General features: G+C 39.4%; 3 protein-coding genes across 3 annotated transcripts in view; 1 reads left to right on the forward strand and 2 right to left on the reverse strand.

Annotated features, from left to right (window-relative positions):
• The window catches only part of LOC131771490 (uncharacterized), a 118,957-nt gene that overhangs the window by 31,314 nt on the left and 68,298 nt on the right, over positions 1-19,345 (forward strand). The window contains 22 exon segments of the mRNA XM_066158925.1: positions 82-410; positions 806-947; positions 1,275-1,597; positions 2,027-2,168; positions 2,267-2,592; positions 8,410-8,551; positions 9,018-9,322; positions 9,729-9,867; positions 10,458-10,783; positions 11,084-11,225; positions 11,584-11,906; positions 12,136-12,277; positions 12,707-13,032; positions 13,705-13,846; positions 13,945-14,267; positions 14,792-14,936; positions 15,339-15,667; positions 16,167-16,308; positions 16,811-17,133; positions 17,796-17,937; positions 18,362-18,687; positions 19,073-19,214. Coding sequence (XP_066015022.1) covers positions 82-410; positions 806-947; positions 1,275-1,597; positions 2,027-2,168; positions 2,267-2,592; positions 8,410-8,551; positions 9,018-9,322; positions 9,729-9,867; positions 10,458-10,783; positions 11,084-11,225; positions 11,584-11,906; positions 12,136-12,277; positions 12,707-13,032; positions 13,705-13,846; positions 13,945-14,267; positions 14,792-14,936; positions 15,339-15,667; positions 16,167-16,308; positions 16,811-17,133; positions 17,796-17,937; positions 18,362-18,687; positions 19,073-19,214 — 5,121 coding nt within the window.
• On the reverse strand, positions 2,933-4,464 carry LOC136277280 (neuropeptide FF receptor 2-like). Its single transcript, XM_066159112.1, has one exon. The coding sequence runs from the start codon at positions 4,328-4,330 to the stop codon at positions 3,206-3,208; it is 1,125 nt and encodes a 374-aa protein (XP_066015209.1). The 5' UTR covers positions 4,331-4,464; the 3' UTR covers positions 2,933-3,205.
• On the reverse strand, positions 5,849-7,181 carry LOC136277279 (probable G-protein coupled receptor 19). The gene is made up of 2 exons (XM_066159111.1): positions 6,284-7,181; positions 5,849-6,116 (listed from the first exon to the last, which is right to left on the reverse strand). The coding sequence occupies exons 1-2, from the start codon at positions 7,067-7,069 to the stop codon at positions 5,979-5,981; spliced, it is 924 nt and encodes a 307-aa protein (XP_066015208.1). The 5' UTR covers positions 7,070-7,181; the 3' UTR covers positions 5,849-5,978.

A 19,345-nucleotide genomic window follows, 5' to 3' on the forward strand; every position in this document is an offset into this window, starting at 1 on the left:
TTGAAAATTAAAGGCTATTTAACACACAAATGTACCAGCAATGTGTCCCCTCAAGGAAATTGTCTTGTCCATTTACTCCAGAACGATTTTGCGACAGTCCTCTTGGCCTTCAAAACAATCGAATCAAAAATGCCGCCATTACAGCCTCGTCTCGGTGGGATGCGAACCATTCTCCTTGGTTGGCGCGACTTCATCGTCCGCGTCGAGGTCGGTTTATTGGGGCCTGGTCCTCTAGACACAATAATCATAACCAATGGCTGCAGGTAGACCTGGGAAGGTCAATGAAGGTGACGGGAATTGCTACTCAGGGTCGATACGACGCTGACCAGTGGGTTACGGCGTACTATCTGTATTACAGTGCGGATGGAGTCAACTTTGCCAAAGTAAAGCATTGGTGGAATTATGTTAAGGTACAACAGTAATCATTTTCTAAATGCTAATTGCAGTTTTGATATACCGTAAACGAATCAAAAATTTTGACAATATCAGCTGGGGCTATATTATGCGGATATGTAATCAAATTTTTAGGACCAGCCAACCAAGGGTTTGGTTATCTGTTTAGTAGAGTTAGCTTTTAGATCCTGCAAGGTCAAAGGTTTGTTAAACAGTCTGAGACAATAGCGGTTATCATTACCGCCTCTTTTGTTAGGCCAAAACTCAATCAAAAAAGCTCAATCAGCTCATCATTTATCGTGTTGAAAGTGACCTCAATAGCGGTTGATTCTCTCTTCTCAGCTCTCTCTAAAGGCATTTGTACGTTTTTCAATAATTATCAATACTTCCACGATTTTCTTCGGTTCCATAGACTCTCCAAGGCAATCGAGACCGACTGTCTGTCCAAACACATCCAATTGATCCACCACTGTACGGCCGATATGTTCGAGTGATACCACGAGGATGGAGGTCCCACATTTCCATGAGACTGGAATTATATGGAGCACCATGGAGTAAGTTTTGCAACCTATGTACTTCTTATTACGAGTTCAATGTCCGTACTGTAAGTTACGGCCAGAGTTTTTTCGTGCGCAGGCCATAAATCCGAGCGGGAAAAATTGAGGTTCCGTATCGTGTGCTCCTTTAATTTGTTTTATCAAGTGTATCATTAGTCAAGATTTACGGTCAGACCTTTTTCAAAGGCAACCTATAAGGCGTAACAGCAAATAGGGTTCGATATGAAAGTATATTGACACTATATTGTTTCTGCAAGTTACTAGCCAGTCTCGTTTTGACAATGAACATTCTTGTTAACTGATAACAACACGTATTTCTCATAGATCGTTGTGACATGCCACTCGGTGTAGAGGACGGCCGTGTTCCAGATCCACTCATGCGCGCCTCATCGTTCTACAACTACTACTGCAGCCCGTTCAATGGTAGACTTAACAGACGACGTTATGGCCGATACGGAGGGGCCTGGTGCGCAAAAAGACGAGACAGACGTCAGTGGCTGCTGATAGATTTTGGCGCGGCTACCAAAGTATCACGTGTTGCCACTCAGGGAAGACAGAACTCCGCTCAGTGGGTGACGAGTTATTACATATCGTACAGTAAAAATGGGTATAAGTACACACCTTATAGAGAGGGCAGGCGTACTAAGGTAAGATCATCTTTGAATGGTCCACAATCGATACTTTTGGATGTATTAGTATGTATATTCCTCACAGTGTTCTCTGAACATTGTTTATGATAATGACCAAGATAATTTTATGAACAATCAAGAGAGTCTTCAGTTGGTGATCAGTTCTTTTACCATAATGTTGAATTCGGCAGTGACATTCAAAAGGGAAACTAGGTGCGAGTCACTCTTGTGTCTTGCTCAGTGCACATCACTGACAATCAACATGGTTGATAAAATTATCAAATCAACGGTGCTCAAAATAGACAAAAATGGTTTTAACTGAAGGTTTTTTATTTGTTTGTCGTGTTGTGTCGCTTCTTTCCAATCTCCCTACTTGATTTTAACCATAAAGTGTTAAAATGATGTTGCTCAGAAACCTAAAAATTAATTTACTCTTCTGGCTTTCAGATATTCCAGGGTAATTACGATCGGTACATTATCGTTCGTCACAAACTGGCGAGACCCATAACAGCACGCTTTTTCAGGATTCACCCAGTCACGTGGTACGGCTGGATCTCAATGAGGGTGGAATTTTATGGTTGTGTTGTCGGTAAGTGTACACTTACGTCCGAGCATCAGTAATAATGGGTAAATCATAGGTAGCATCAGTTGATTCAAAACTCCTAAAACTTTTTTATCTGTTTTAAGGACCAAAATGCGACAAGCCTTTAGGACTGAAAAATGGCCGCATTCGTGCAAACCAACTTACTGCTTCTTCCAGCTGGGACAAGAACCACGCACCCAACAACGGCAGGCTTCATTTCCGCCGCGTTGGTCATCGAATGGGGGCCTGGTGCGCGCGACATAACAACCGTCTCCAGTGGTTTCAGGTTTTCTTTGGTCGCCCCACTCGGGTGGTGAAGATTGCCACACAAGGACGACAGGATGCCCGTCAGTGGGTGACTCAGTATTATTTGTCATACAGTCAGGATGGAATACACTATGCAGAATTTAAGAAGAACAGCAATCGAAAGGTATGGACTTCTCTCCTTTTAGCATCTAGTATGCTTTACGTGTCACACAATACAATTTAATTGCTTTTCATGAACCTTTTGCGTATTGCAAAGGTAATATTATTTTCAAATTTGTGCGAAAAAGTACGAAAACTATTAAGAATTTCTGTAACTAATGCATCCATTGAATCATAAGATAAAAATGGTTCAAAGAAATCTCTCTTTCAAACTTTATTGAGGTCAAATCCTGCGATTATCATCACACACATTACATCACCACTTGTCTTCTCATTGGCTAAGAGCTTGTTCTAAGTTCTGGACATCAGGGAACCGTAGCAGTTATCTACTTGCAGATATCTTCTCTGTGTTGAGGTCAAATCCTGCGATTATCATATCAACTATGCACTGTACTAGCTACGGGTCTTCTTATTGGCTAAGAGCTTGTTCCAATGACTGGATGTCAGGGGACCTTAGCAGTTATCTATTTGTAGATATCTCCTTCATGATCTTCTGCTTCCACACGGCGCCGATGGTTTTCTCCTGCTCTATTCTGATCAAAATGCTAAGATCGGATGCACCCAAATGTTTAGATGAAGTATCTTTGGGTCGACTTAAGCTCATGTTATATGTAAATTCACAATGTAGTATCCAGTGTTTCCTCGTTATTTGCAGACACTTTACAATTTCGTCGATTCCTGTAGTTTGCTCCAGATGGAGTGATTATTTCTTTTTGGGTTATTTGCCCTTGTTGTGCTGTCTCATCTCTCTGTTTTCTGAAGCAACAGCATAAAATATTTCGTAATCCTCGACGATAGCTCTGAACAAATGACAAACAAATGACGGGATTGATGACAGTCGATGCGTAATGGCAAACATCTGCCGTAACTCTTAACACTTCAATCATGGTGCAGGAAAGTGGCAAAACTCTGCTGAAATGTAGGCGAACAAGCATTGCTGGTGAAACGGACAGGAAATATGTTACCATGGTAACAACGGACAATCGGATGGCTCTTTTTCTCTTCTCGAAAACGTTTCGTTGAATTCTCGGGCCGGAATTCGCAAGCGATTTGCTTTGCTTATGTAGGGCAGCAGTTATGGCTGCGTATAAAAGTGTCGAGATAAACAACGGAACAAAATAAAGGAGAGTCGTTTGAAACCAAAGATATATTGCGAAATCTTTTTGGTTAATGGAAACGAACGTTGTGTGTTTACAGCAAGCGTGATTGCCTTCTTTACGAAGATCCAAACTTAGTAGGTATGTAAAACAAAAAGCAGCAGCTAGACTCCAAGTGGAAGCGATCGCTATCATACGTATCTTTTTAGAAATAAACCCTAGTCTTACTGGAAACACAACGGCGAAAAATCTGTCAATAGCTATCCACACGAAGCTTTGGGAGGATACAAGAAAAGAAACTTGGGAGACGAAAATAATAAACTTGCAAGTAATCGATCCAAAGGTCCCACTAAGGTACCAACGCCACCATGTCGAATTGTTCGCCTTTGCAACGATTTCTACGGGGAGCCAAACTAACGGGAAAACGAGATCAGACACAGCCATATTCACAATAAAATAGTTCACTGTTTTGTGTAAATCCTGGTTTTTGTAAACGATGATGATTATGAAGATATTCCCGAAAAGGCTGCCAAGCAAAAGAAAGCAATACGTAATAAGTTTGAAGTTGTCCTCGAAAGCGGACAGTTCTTGGTAAGAACAGTTCATTTGCTGATGGTCATTTTTAGTCTCATTAAGACCTTGCATTGTATTTCGTGGCAACGAAATAGATGTTACTCTGTCAGGTCTCAAGGAAGTGGTATAACCTTTTTGCCTCGACAGGGCCTTGAAAAACTTTTTGACACTTGTGAAGTAAATTTGAACGTCGGTCCCTAGTCATTTAGAACAGACGAGTTTGTCTTACGGTGTGAAATTCGTTGTGTGCCTCAGTTAATAACAACAGCTCAACTAAAATATTTGTTCAAGCTGAATGGTGCTTTTTCCTTCAATCTAATCATGTTGTTTTGCATATTATAGTGATTGGATCTTAATGGATAAACATCCACTTCTGAATTGTTCCATCTGAATAAACAAAGCATATTGAGCCTTGACGTTTGATTTAGATTACATTTTCAATTCACAGTTTTCAATTCATTTCCGTTGTATTTTTCAATAAAGTCTCCACTACATTTTCAATTCATTTCCGTTGTATTTTTCAATGAAGTCTCCAAATTAATTTGTGAGTAGATTTTCCTTAATTCACCGACAATCCACAGTAGCTACTTTTCGAGACACATGAAGGGCAAAGAGACTGAAAGATTATTGAAATGTAGTGTAATAAAACAAAAATGTTGATAATACTGAAAGTAAAATGATTTTAAAAAGTTGTGTTTGTGCAGACATTGGACAACAATGTTTGGTTCCCTAAATCTCTGGATGTTGCCGGCAAGGGGAAAAGGAGATCGGTTTCGACAGAAATGCAGTTTCGCTGCTGAATCAGTCGATTATGCTACCGGTAGTTAATCGTAGGTATAATTCGAGCATTGGACATTTCAGCCGATTCAATTCTTTGTTCAAACTAGTTCATAATAATAATACGTCGTGGTTGGGAAAGGAGGGGTTTAATGACGATAATGCCAAAGACATTTCTCATGTAGTCTTGCTGCTTTATTGCTATATCCAGCTGCTGTTTCTTTATGATCTGCTGCCTCATCACGCTACGATCATTTTCTCTTGAGAAATTTTTCATTTCTTGTACGTAATTCGCTCTAGTTTTTCTTTCTCGTTGCTCCGTTTACTGCAGCAGGAACATAAACGTTAGACGAGCGAACTTAAGTACAGAAATGCAAAGGCATTGGTGAAGGCAAAGGCAAAGAAGTCCTTTCACGCTTTGCACCCCAAAATCATTGGGGCCTATACTGTTCTGTATACATTTCCTGTGGTACTGACAAGAATAATTTGTATAACAACTAAGAGCTTCTTTGGTTGGTGATCTTTGGTTTTCTTCTCGTGAAATTACTGCAGTACCGCTTTGAGGAGAAATGAAATGCATGGTACGTCTAAGAGTTTAAGATTTAATACTTGTAGCCCGCAGTATCCTAGTATTTCCTCGCTTGTAGCAGTAAATTCCGTTCTTCGCCAGTAGTGAGTTGTGATTGCCCGATAATATTAGAAAATTTATTTTTGTTCCATGTCCCTTGCTTTTGGTAAATGATAACACCTTTATTTCATTCGATCACAGAGCTAAAAAGCTACAATATCATTAAAGTTGTCTATTCGGTACAATACACTAAGATCGGATACACTGAAATTGCTTTAGAATTTTAGACTAAGGTATGCTCGGATCGACTGAAGCGCACAATGTCTGTAAATTTACAAAGCAGTATCCAGTATTTCGTCGTTATTCGCAGACACTTTACAATTTCGTCGATTCCTGCAGTTTGCTGTAGATGGAGACTTCATTTCTGTTGGATTTTTTTGCCCTCGTTTGCCTGTCTCGTCTCTCCTTGTCCTGAAGCAATAACATAAAATATTTCGTAATCCTTGACGATAGCTGTGAACAAACGACAAACAAACGACAGGATTGATAACAGTCGATGCGTATTGGCAAAGATCGCCCATAAAACTCACTACTTTCATTACGTTGCAGGGAAATCGAAAAACCTTTCTGTGTTGCAAATAAGAAAGCATAGGTATGGTAACAGCTAGGTAATACGTCACCATGGTAACTGCTGATAATTGAATCGCCCTTTTTCTCTTCTTGAATACGTTTCGTTGAATATTTGGGCCAGAATTAGCCAGCGCTTTACTTTGCTTATGTAACGAAACAGCTATGGCTGTGTACAAAACTGCTGATAAAAAAAAAGAACCGAAAGTATTAAGAAACAATTGCATATAATAAGATATTGCGAAGTATGTTTCTTCTGAGATGGCGGAAACCAATTTTACTTCACAAAAAGTCTTATTGTCTCTTATATGAAGATCCTGGCTAACAAGATGATTAGAATTAATAGCGGCTGCCAGAATCCAAGTAGAAGCAATAGCTATGACTCGTATCTTTCTTGAAACAAGCCCAAGTCTCACTGGAAATAGAATGGCGACAAATCTGTCAATCGCTATCCAGACGAAGCTTTGGGAAGAAACGGCAGGAGAAACTTGGGCAACGAAATGTATAGACTTGCAAGTAATCGATCCAAAGATCCCATCAACGTACCAACGCGTCAAAGTCGCACCAGTCGCCATTGAAACAATTTCAAGGGGAAGCAAAACCAACGGAAAAACGAGATCAGACACAGCCATGTTCACGATGAAGTAGTTCACCGTTTTTTGTAGATCACGGTGTTTGTAAACAATAATGATTATGAAGATATTTCCGAAAAGGCTGCCAAGCAAAAGAAAGCAGTACATACAAAGTTTGAAGTTGTCCACTGCAGCAGGCAGCTCTTGGTAAGAACAGTTCGTTTGCTGATGGTCATGTTCAGTCTCATTAAGACCTTGCAAGGGCATTGTATTTCTTGGCAACGAGATGGATATTACTCTGTCAGGTCTCAAGGAAGCGGTGTATTCTTCTTTTGACAGAACCTTTAAACACCTTTTGACACTTGTGAAGTAAACTTGAACTTTGTGTGAGTCTTACGGAGTGAAATATGTGCCTCTGTCAATAAGAACAGAATTCACTTCCTGGGGAGTTGCTCAATTAAAGAAAGCTTCATAGTGCTTTCCTCTGCAATTTAATCATGTTGCTTTGCATTTTGTAATTATTGGGTCTTAATGGAAAAACACTCGCTACTGAATGGTTCCATCTGAATAAACAAAGCATATCAAGCTTGGACTTTTGATTAAGATGTACGTTTGATTAGGATTAACTTCCATTTAAATGAAAACTGTCTTCTTGACATAACATATGTGAAAAAACTATCGCCATCTTTGTTCCATTTTTTGAACTTAAGGTTAAAAATACAAAGAGATAAAAAAAATCCTTTAAAAGAGTTCTCATTTACAAATAAAAAAAACCAGACTCGGATAAAAAAGGAGGCGAAACTAAATCAAGACAAACTAAATGCACGAAAATGACTGCAGCACAAGAAGGGTAAAAAACATGAGTCCTTATTTTTTATTAACGAATAATTAAAATTCAACATTAGCCCCGACTTCATTACAATCTTTTTCCATTGTATTGTTCAACACGTTGTAATTAGACCTCCTCGATTTACAAACATTGAACAGCAGCTGTTTCCTCGACCCATGAAGGGCCAACCGACTGACAGGTTATTAAGCTTAAGATTAAGTGTATGAAAACGAAAAGATGATAACACTTAATGGAAAATGCTGACTTTGAACAATTATGTTAGGTTCTCTAAATCTTTGAGTCTGGTCAAGGGAGAAATAGTTCAGTTTCGAATAAAAATGCAGTTATGCTTCTAAATCAGTCGATTAAGCCACAGCTTGTTAATGGTATTTGTAATTCAGGCATTTCACTCAAAATCGACCTACGATTGAATCATCCCTGACACAAGTCAGTGTCAAAATCGGTAAAACGGATCAAAAACCAGCATTTTAAAAGAATATAAATAAACTTACGGCCGTATCTGAACGTGCGCACTGAAGTAAATCATAGATTTGGAGCATGTAGGCTCATTCGCTTTAAAACAGACAAACAAACAAAAAAACAAGTATTCTTTCTTTCTGTTTTCATCTATTTTGTGCGGATAATGTTGAAAACTGAAGTCAAATAATGTTGTCAAAGTTACAGAAATTTCTGTATTAAACAAGTTGGAGCAATTGTATAGTTTGTTATTCACTAGAAGGTATCATAGTGATATTAATCGTAAACCATTTTTTTTCAGTATTTTACGGGGAACAGGGATCAGAACAGTATTGTCCATCACGGCCTCTACCCTAATATCAAAGCTTACATAATCAGAGTTCACCCATGGGGATGGTACAGACATATCTCCATGAGAGTGGAATTCTATGGATGCACAGAAGGTGAAAATACAACACTATTTTTGGTGATCTATACTATACTTAGAGGCTTTTTTTTACAACCTAAGTTTGAGGTACATTTTTTTAGGAGTGAATGCAAAAATCGGTATTTTATTTTCAGATATTAGGCACTTTTCATATTAACATGGTATGCCTAAATTCTCTCCACCCTAAAAATATTTGACGACAGGAACGCAAGAAACAACGGTGATATCTTTATGCTGTAAATGGTTTTCACATTTGATTGTGTAGTCTAATCGTCCGAGTGAGACTAGTCTTGAGTAGGACTGTTGTCGGTAGTAGTGACTGACGTTTCGACAATCAGAGAGGAAGTTATCAACACTCAGCTCAAGTGAAGAGTTATAAGTCAGTCGAGTGTTATAAGTCTGGTTTGTAAAAACTGATCGTTCAGTTTATGAAATAACAGGATGAAAAAAAGCTAACTAATGTTCTTCTGGAAACTTTTCAGATCGTTGTGCTATGCCACTTGGTTTAGAAGACAAACGCGTGCCAAATGGTCATCTCACAGCTTCCACTTACTACAATCATCATTTGTCTCCTTGGCACGGCAGACTAAACAGCCGCTGGTCATGGAGTGTGCGAACGAGACGGGTTGGGGAATGGTTTCAAGTGAATTTTGTAGAGCTGATGCGCATAAAAGGCGTGGCCACCCAGGGAAGACAGGATGCCGCTCAGTGGGTGAGAGCATATTCAGTCCGTTACAGCCCAGATGGAATGAATTTTATACCCTACAAGGAAAACCGTGGTGTCAAGGTAGGTGACTTAACCCTGTACACTCTAACATCAGTATGTATAATCTCTATACCATTTTCTTTACGTTTCCCATAGAACAGTAAGGAGATTTTGTTGTAAAATCATCAGGTTCGTTACTAAGCTATCATTTTTTTCTTTTTTCTTGTGACTTGTGAATGTTTAATTCAAGGGTAATACTCCAATTAGGAAATTAATGCTAGTAACTCTTATGGTTCCAATGGTTAATTAAGTTATAAAGCATGTTAAGATTTGGTTATTGATGTTGTTCAATCCTAAAAGCTGCAAACGCGCAAGCTGCAAGCATTAAATTTACTTGTAAAAAAATGTTCACGTTAATTTTGCATTCTGCGCATCCTCACGCAACTGCGTCACTGTCTTCTTTCCATTTTTGGACATCTTTTTGCAGATCTTCACTGCCAACACGGATCGGCACTCAATTGTCTATCATCAATTCATGAGACCCTTCTCAGCCATTTATGTCCGCATCTATCCTAAGAGTTGGTACAGCTGGATTTCCATGAGAGCCGAGTTTTATGGTTGTTCAGGTACACTTAGATTAGAAAACCTATGAAATAGATGGTGTGTTTACTGTTTTGTCATCGGGAAGAATGCGATGATATCGTAAATCATTCAAAACTGATTGGGCAGCAAATTTGAAGAAGCCGTCGCTTAAAATAAGAGACGAATGAGCTAAAATTGGCTTGATGGGCTACGTAAAACTCGCTTTTCTGAGTTTCAGAAGGATAAGGTTCAACTTTTACGCACGGGTTTTGGAAGAATAACAGTGTACCTTTCATTTGCACACACACAAAAAATAATATGGAAGATTTACAACGTAAAAGGACTAACCTTGTACACATGAAAATGCACAAACTCGGTCATTGTTGTTTGTTTGCTTGTTTTTTGCTTTTGAAAGGAGGAATCTAATGGGATGATATATTGGTGTATGGAAAATTTCAATATGGCTTTTTGCTTAATTTCCGAAGAGAAACTGTATGGCTTATTTTCTATTAAACATTTTTGGTCTGTCAAAGAACACCTTGCTTGACACCCCAACGAGACTTCGTAATCATCGCGAAGTTTGTCAAGGACAAACCAGGAATGCATTTAAACTTTATTTATCTTCTTTTATCAGCATCTTTGTGCAACCGTGCCTTGGGAATGCGAAATGGTCGTATTCGAAACAACCAAATCACTTCATCGTCAGAGGTTAACCGTTTCCATACTGCCTGGCTTGGTAGACTGGGGCGAGTAAAGACTGGCCGTTATATAGGGGCCTGGTGCCCAAAACACAGGAATCATCTTCAGTGGTTGAAAGTGGACTTTGGTCGACTGATGAAAATAACCAAAATTGCCACACAAGGAAGACAAGATGCTGGTCACTGGGTGACGTCATACTATGTGTCATCTAGCATAGACAACGTTCATTGGGCAATGTATCGCTTCAGAAGCTCTAACAAGGTGAGGTCACATCTTTTTTAAAGGACAAGTATATAGTTTTCATCTCTGCTATAACAGTTAGCACGTTTATAGTAACTTTACTAACCTAATTGTGTTTTGACTGGCTGCGCCTCTTGCGGGTTTAACGTTATTAGTTTTGAGCATTTCTACGTCATTTCTGTGATCAATGAGAGTATTCACAAAGAAAAGTTTTGATAGGTTCTGCTTTCGATAATAGCCGTAGACCAATGAGTTAGCAAGAGTTCCTGTTCTTATTTATAGATATTGTATGCCTGATTTTAATAATCTTATCTCAAACAGCTGTTCCAAGCCAATCGTGACCAAAACACTATCGTGATGAATGCAATCAATCCTTCCATAAGATGTCGATTTTTACGTCTAAATCCTCGTGGATGGCACGGTTGGCCATGTTTGAGGGCAGAATTTTATGGATGTCCAGTTGGTTAGTAATAAATGTTATTTAAAATTTTTGTGTACATTTTACTGCGAGGTGAAAACTCGCCTGGAGCATGAAAGAGACTATATCCTAAATCTTTGTTTTGGAAGGAAGAAAAGTACCAAAATTGAATGAAAAAAGCGAAAATGAACAAGGGCGATGAGGATGGGAGAAACTGAAACTATTGTAAATAACGACCTCGAAGATTATGAGGTATACCCTTTCCTTTGGTTAAGTTTGTCAAGGCACAGTGTTTTAGTTTTGTTTACAACTTGGATTTTAGTTTTGTTTATAACTTGCATTTGTCAGTATCCAGTTACTGAAAATGATAATATGTCTCAATAATGTCTTAATTTTCCCTTAGATCGCTGTGATGTTCCTCTTGGTATCCAGGACGGTCGCATCACACGCGCTATGTTCACAGCCTCCTCCATGTACAACCACTACTACGGTCCTTGGAGTGCAAGACTGCAGGCTCAGAATCATGGCTCCTTCCGAGGAGGCTGGGTCGCTAAGTACCGTAACACTCACCAGTGGCTGCAGATTGACTTAGGAACAGTGTCCATTGTGAAACGCATCGCGACTCAGGCTCGATATGATGCAAACCAGTGGGTTACATCATACACTGTATCCTATAGTAACAATGGAGTCAGATTTTTCCCATACAAGCAGGCAAGAAGAACAAGGGTAAGTGGTTTTATTCTATTGAACAAATTCATATTTCCTTCCAGCTATATACATCATGTTTTGTACGTTTTAACTGAAAGCGGAAGCGTATCATTGTAATTTTCAAATTTTCCTGGGTTCCCCATAAGGAATAGTTCCCTAGAACCTAGTCAGTTTTCAAAACGATCGATTAAAATTCAACCTTTTCTTCAATGTGACTGTACTACAACCGAACTATTTGTGTTTACAGCTCTTCCAAGGAAACACTGAACGATACTTTGTTGTGGTGCACAAGCTCCGCCCGGCCATAAGGGCCCGTTATATCCGAATTCAGCCAAGGTCCTGGTATGGATACATTGCCATGAGGGTGGAGTTGTACGGATGCCGACTGGGTATGTAACACAATGATACCGATCTTGTTTTACAAAGAAAACGGAGCAGAAATGAATAATCAGTTAGCGACTTCAGAAACAATTATCATTGGATGTGGATATTGTTAGTAAAAGAGCAGTTAGTACTATGGGTCAGTGGGTGGGAATGTGTCTAGACACCGGGAACCTCAGAATGTTCCGCGGGTCCCGACACAACGGGACATCATTGTAGTTTATTAAACGTTGTGGCTGTCATATTTAGTGGCAGGAAATGTGGTTTGCGTGGTTTTTTTTATTATTTCTTTTGCTCATGTACTCTTTAAGTCTTTGTAATTTAGCCATTGTTTACCAGTTGCACTGTTTTTTATGGTATAATATTTCATGCTCTTGCATAGTGACGAACTCTGATTCAACGCTTTTCTTAGTTACCTCTTTCTTTTGGAAACACAGGTCACTTGTGCAATCGGCCAATGGGATTACAGAACAACAGATTGAAAAATCATCTCATGACGTCATCATCTCGATGGGATAACTTCCATGGTCCTTATCGAGCGCGGCTTAATATCCGTCGCCATGGCAGATGGATCGGAGCCTGGTCTGCACAGTACAATAACCGTTATCAGTGGATTCAATGTGACTTCACTGGACCTGCAAAAATTATAAGGATTTCCACCCAAGGGCGACAGGACACTAATCAGTGGGTCACGCAGTATTACGTGACACGTAGCTTGGATGCGGTGAATTTTAGGCCCTATCAAGAGAGAAATTCAATAAAGGTAAGTAAAAGAAGGAATATCAAAGTAGTTGAACATTTCACAGTATGTTTCTCTTGTTAGCCTTGACTGAACATCATACTGTAAGAGTGACAAATATACGTGGCTTCTGTTGCTCTACAGATTTCAGGCCGAATCAGAGGTCTTAGGTCTGTTTTCTTCTCCTTTGGGGAAGGGAGAAGAAAATTGTCGGAGCAGTTTAAACGCTGTTAGCTCTCAATAAGGACGAGATAAAAAGACAATTTCAACTCAAATTTGACGCAAGGTTCGGTAATTGAGCCCCCCTAGCACAAAAGTGATAGACGATCACTCTTAATATGGCGCCACTCATCCTCCCCTAGGTACTTTCCGTTTCCTTGTTGTTACGTTGTTGCGTCGCTCGTCAGTGCTTCCGATCGAACGGACGCTCGGTAATGCATCCGCACGAACGGAAACTTGGTAGTACTTTCGAACGAACGGAAGTTCGGTAATACTCCCGAACGAGCGGAAGCTCGGAAATACTTTTGAACGCACGGAAACTCGAAAATATATTCGAACGAACGGAAGCTGGGTAATACTTCCGAACAAACGGAAGCTCGGAAATGTTTCCGAACGAACGGAAGCTCTGAAATACTTCCGAACGAACCCCAAAATGCGCATGTTCTAACTCTCGTTTCATTAATTTTCTCTGTCCAGTATTTTACAGGTAACCGTGATCAGAATACTATTGTTAGTCACGCTTTCATCCCTGCGCTTAGATGTCGCTATGTTCGAGTTCACCCTTGGGGATGGTACAGGCATATCTCCATGAGACTTGAGTTCTATGGATGTCTAACAGGTAAAATGAATAAAAAGGATTTCTTATTTCCACTGGAAAAACATAGCAATTTTTTAAAACGTAATCATCTAAACTAACTTTTGTTTTTACCTTCATAGACAAATGTACCATGCCTCTTGGTATGGAGGACCATCGCATCTTGTCGGGTCATCTTCGGGCCTCGTCGTCGTACAACTATAACCACGGACCTGACCGAGCACGACTAAATATCTATAACGGACATGGACGAACAGGAGCTTGGGTAGCAAAGTACCGGAATGCTAATCAGTGGCTGCAGATCGACTTAAGAATGATGAGTATCATTAAAGGAATCGCTACACAAGGAAGAAGAGAAGCCCATCAATGGGTTAAGAGTTATACACTCTCCTACAGTGCAAAAGGTCTACGCTTTAGACCATATGTCGCGTATGGCAAGGTTAAGGTGAGACGGTGTATCAAAGTATATGATAATTTCTCCACGTGTCAACTTTTCTTAGCTTTCTTTGATATTGAAATATCAAATTCTTGTTACATGGACTTGTATAACGTCTTAATCAATGATACCTATACTGACTATCATTGTGGATGCTTCTGCGTCAAAAACTCCTAATCATGAACACAATTATATTTCAATGTACCTTTTGACTTCAGGCTTACTCTCTTCTCCAGGCTATGCTTGTGTCAGTGAAACTAATCTTTACTATCCACCATTAGTTTATTAATACATCTTTTAAGGATGTGACAAGATTTTTGGACGACACCATATCGATTTTCGTAGACATCACGTGCAATAAATTTTTCATGAATATTTCTAGCCAAGGTAATTAATTTGGAAGATCTTTGCAGATTGATGTATGTATCTGATTCTTATCTTTACAATCTCAATCTCAACCTCACCGTAGCGTCTTAAAACCTTTCTCTTTTTCATATTTGTATTTTTATTTTAAAACTTCTTTGTTTGAACAGTTATTCCGCGGCAACTATGATATCTACCACACACTTTCATACAAGATAATCCCAGCGATCAAGGCCAGGTTTGTTCGTATTCATCCTAGAAGTTGGCGCAGTTACATCGCGATGCGTGTAGAGTTGTATGGATGCAGATACAAGGGTACGTTTAAAGAGAATAAGATTACACCAGGCAGATTTTGCCCTCAATGCCAGGTTTAAGTTCTTGTGTTATAAACTCTATATTGTACAATGTCATGCTTGAGAACTACAGGAAACTAACGCAGAGTAACACATCGGAAATGCTACGTTGCGAATATGCAGCTTGCGGCGTGATAGACACAACTTACAGACGTGACTTGAGAAGTGATATAAGTTTAAACGTCAGTTTATCTCAGTTCAGTTATTAGAGGAAAAATTGAACGTTACGTGAAGTTACCAACGTATCACGTGCAACGTTATAGAAAGCAACTTTCAAACATAACAGAACACTGTGATATAATTTGTCCTCAAAACTTCAATTTATTTTACTTAGTTTTCGTTTCATTTCATTTGCATTCCTCAGAACGTTTCTGTGACCGAATCCAAGGACTCCAAAGAGGTACAATAAAGAATGCAGCTTTCACTGCCTCATCCCAATGGGACAAATACCATGCCCCATTCCGTGCGCGGTTGCACATCCCCAAACAAGGACGGTACATGGGGGCGTGGTCCTCCCGCCATATCAACCACAATCAATGGCTGAAGATTGACTTGGGCAGACCAACCAAGGTGACTGGTATGGCAACACAGGGACGCCAAGATGCGGACCAGTGGGTGACAGCATATTATGTTTACTACAGTTTGGATGGAGTACGCTTTTCTCGAGTCACCTACTGGTGGGATGTTATAAAGGTTAGTGGTTGAACTGTACACTCTCAAGTTCAGTTACCTGTTTGAACACTGGAATAAAAGTCGCTCGTCTGATCAGTTCGTCTGAGTTTAGTCCTTAAAAGGAATATTGTTGGTTACGTCAGAATCGCATGAGCAAAAAGTTATTTAATGAACGTCACTCTGTCACTGTCACAGGAGGGAGTCGCCAGTAGACGATCAGTGTCAATGATCGATCATCGGAAATATTTGTATTCTGCTCATATAAACGCGATCCATTGTCATGAAAAGCAAAACTAATTGACCTCAATTGAACCATAATCGGTTCATAAGTTAAAGCTTTATATTTTGACTAATGGCTAACCTGAAAACACGAATTAAGATTGGATTATTTACAAAACGATTTTACTCTTTTGTCTTTTTTTTTTTAGCGTTAGTATAGAAAGACTTGAGGTTGCGAAGGAAGTATTTTTTGCGTAGAGTAATACATCACTGTAAAATATTTTTCTTAATTGTGTTTTAGACTTTTCGAGGAAATTATGATCGAAATGGTGTCCAAACGCGCTCGTTCAACCCTCCTCTCTATGCAAGATTTATTAAAATCAATCCTCGTGGCTGGCGATCACACATCTCGATGAGGGTGGAAGTGTATGGTGGGGCATGGAGTAAGTCAAGAACATTATAAGCTTGTACAATTTGTGAGAAGTGTAACGTTACACTGACTATGAGACCACATGAGAACAACTTGTCACATAGAAATGCTATTTATCGGCTTTGCACAAACTACTTTCAATGTTCAAAATTTGAAGAAAAAAGTTGGTTAATCTCTGTTGAGCGTTGAATTTCCTCTTCGAAGAGATAATTATTTAAGTGTTGAATTTGGAGACATATGGCCTGGAGTTGCTCTGGATTCAACTCATTGCCTCACTATCTCGCAGCGCTGTGCAAGTTGGAACTCTGAACGATTTAAACTAAGCCATTATGAAGATGAAAGATAAATTGTAAATTCAATTTAAGAGAACAATATTGAAACTAGAAGAAGGTTTCCATTCAATAACGGTGAAGGGTAAGAAGATTATGGGGGCAGTTTTTTAGCCAAAGATAAACTCCTTATTACATAAAACTTTATTTAGAATATTATCACATTTTTGCTTTGATTTCTTGAAGGTAAGTGCGATGTTCCCCTTGGAATGGAAGACCACCGTGTCCCTGATCAACTCATTACTGCCTCCTCCTACTACAACTACTGGGGTTCACCGAGAATGGCCAGGCTGCATCAGAGACGCGTTGGCAAGTTTGGAGGCTCCTGGTATGTCAAGCGGAACGACAAACGCCAATGGCTGAAGATAGACATGGGTGGACTGACACGGGTGTCACGTTGTGCTACTCAAGGCCGTCAGAATGCTGACCAATGGGTAACGAGTTATTACGTGTCTTACAGTGTGAAGGGATACCGGTTTGTGACGTATAAAGAGTACGGACGTACCAAGGTCAGTAAGATTTCTAATCAGGGCAGGTGGGGGACGATCTCTCTCACAAGTCATTTTTCCTACTCTCTGTTGCACACTTTTTTATAATGTTAGTTCGAAGAATTTGACGTGAAATCAAATAATATCTCCCAGCCTGTATTGTTCTTTATTATCACCTTTCGGCTTGTCAGTGTATAAGAGAAATTAATTCATGGTCTTGGGATAAAAGTATGAAAGGAGGAGTGGTGTGACCGAGGCCTTCAAACTTTGCCTCTTTTTAGAGTAGATCTTTCCATTTTTCTGCCTATATGAAGAAAAATAACAATCTGCTTCATAGAGAAATAATACTTTATCCCCTTAACTCCTAAAGTTGATTAAAATGTATTATCTCCTTGCAATACCAACACGTTATAAGTAAACAGATAACGAGAGTGGACACATTTTATCAAACAGGTGTTTCCATGATACTAAGCCGAATCCTCTGTAATGGAGAATTATAAATAAGATCTTGATAGTTGAAGCATAGAAGGGGCAAATGAAAAAGAGCTGATTGATGAAAAGCAAAGCAAATTAACACTTTGAGTGTTCTTATTCTTTGTGCAACCGTCTCCTATTGCAATTATTAATTACATTTGTAAGAAATAATATATGAGTAAACTGCAATTATTATTATTCCATTTCAGATATTCCCAGGCAACTTTGACCGATATGTGGTCGTAACACACCGATTCCTTCGACCAATAGTGGGACGTTACTTCAAGATACACCCGGTCACGTGGCGAAGCTGGATCTCCATGAGAGTAGAATTATATGGCTGCGTCATTGGTACGACAACTTGAGTAAAATGATAGGTTATTCACTTAGATATAACACTATCTCATTTCTCTTTACAGCCCTAGAGCTATCGAGTGTAGATAACCAAAGTGTCGTCTAGATCCATTGTATTAACCTGAATGAGTTGCACCTCGATATTGGTATGATTCTCAAAGAGAGAACTCTATCAAGGTGAACTTTGCAAACGAAGTTAACAATACAATAACTTCTTCCATAAGCGGCTGCCTATGGTGTTTTATGCGGCTGTGCTCGAAAAGGTGACGTATGGCGAAACCCAAACACGAGAGAGTGCTTGCAGGTTCAAACGACAACGTGTACGGTAGACCAGCGGTAACTTGCTTTTATTAAAACCCCTATGTCTTGAAAGCAAACCACATGCATTCTCAAATTCGTACTTTTCTCTCACAAAACGTAGGCCCGAGATGTGACAAACCTCTAGGAATGAAGAATGGCCGCATTCACGCTAATCAACTCACAGCAGCATCAATATGGGACCGAAATCATGGAGCAAATAATGCCAGGCTTCATTGGCGAAGAACCGGTGCAAGAACAGGCGCTTGGTCAGCTCGTCAAAATAATCATTACCAGTGGCTGCAAGTGGATTTCAAACGCTACATGCGGATTGTAAAAATCGCCACCCAAGGACGACAAGATGCACGTCAGTGGGTGACGAAGTACTACGTCAGATACAGTCAAGACTGCGCGCATTTTGCCGACTATGAGGAGAACAGCAATAGAAAGGTAACAAGAAACTATCTTCAATAGAACCATAATAAACATAATTTGTGTTCGAAATGTCTCCCTGGTTTAAATGTTATGTGAGCTTTTCAATCTCTCTATCATACTTTCTAATACGGACAACCATACTCCAGCTAAAAGTGGGAATATTTATACAGTGTTATCGGTGAATCATATCCTATAATCGTCGTTAATTGATTGGAAAGCCTTTTAAGGGAAATATTCTTGGGTAAAATTTGGTTTTTATGGGGGAGAAATGATATCTAGGTGAGCGTCGTTTTTGCCAGTTAAGTGGAATGGTTGGCCAAATGACTTTGTAAGCGAAAATCTTATATATCTTATATATACATCTATTTTTTCTCCTCCACTTTGTTTGTTTCTTTTTCAGTATTTCACGGGAAATAGAGACCAAAATACTGTGGTAATACACAGATTTTATCCACCAATCAAAGCGCGGTTCGTTCAGGTTCGTCCGTGGGGATGGTATGGACATATCTCTATGAGAGTGGAGTTCTATGGATGTGTTGAAGGTGTGACGAATTTGTATTTTGTATCAGTAAAATTATGGACTTAATTTGAGATCGCTGTTTTTACGCTAAGGTTATTATTAATATTCCTTCATGTATCTGGCTGTTTTGGTTTGAAAGGATTTGAACCTAGG

This window comes from Pocillopora verrucosa, chromosome 12 (genome assembly GCF_036669915.1).
Source record: "Pocillopora verrucosa isolate sample1 chromosome 12, ASM3666991v2, whole genome shotgun sequence".
Taxonomy (NCBI): Eukaryota; Metazoa; Cnidaria; class Anthozoa; order Scleractinia; family Pocilloporidae; genus Pocillopora; species Pocillopora verrucosa.

Bases quoted from the DNA above. Each gene is read 5' to 3' on its own strand.
- LOC136277279 (XM_066159111.1), bottom strand. From the start codon at position 7,069: ATGCCCTTGCAAGGTCTTAATGAGACTGAACATGACCATCAGCAAACG. The intron at 6,117-6,283 runs GTGACGTATTAC...GTTTGTTCACAG, and splicing joins AATTATCAGCAGTTACCATG to CTATCGTCAAGGATTACGAA.
- LOC136277280 (XM_066159112.1), bottom strand. From the start codon at position 4,330: ATGCAAGGTCTTAATGAGACTAAAAATGACCATCAGCAAATGAACTGT.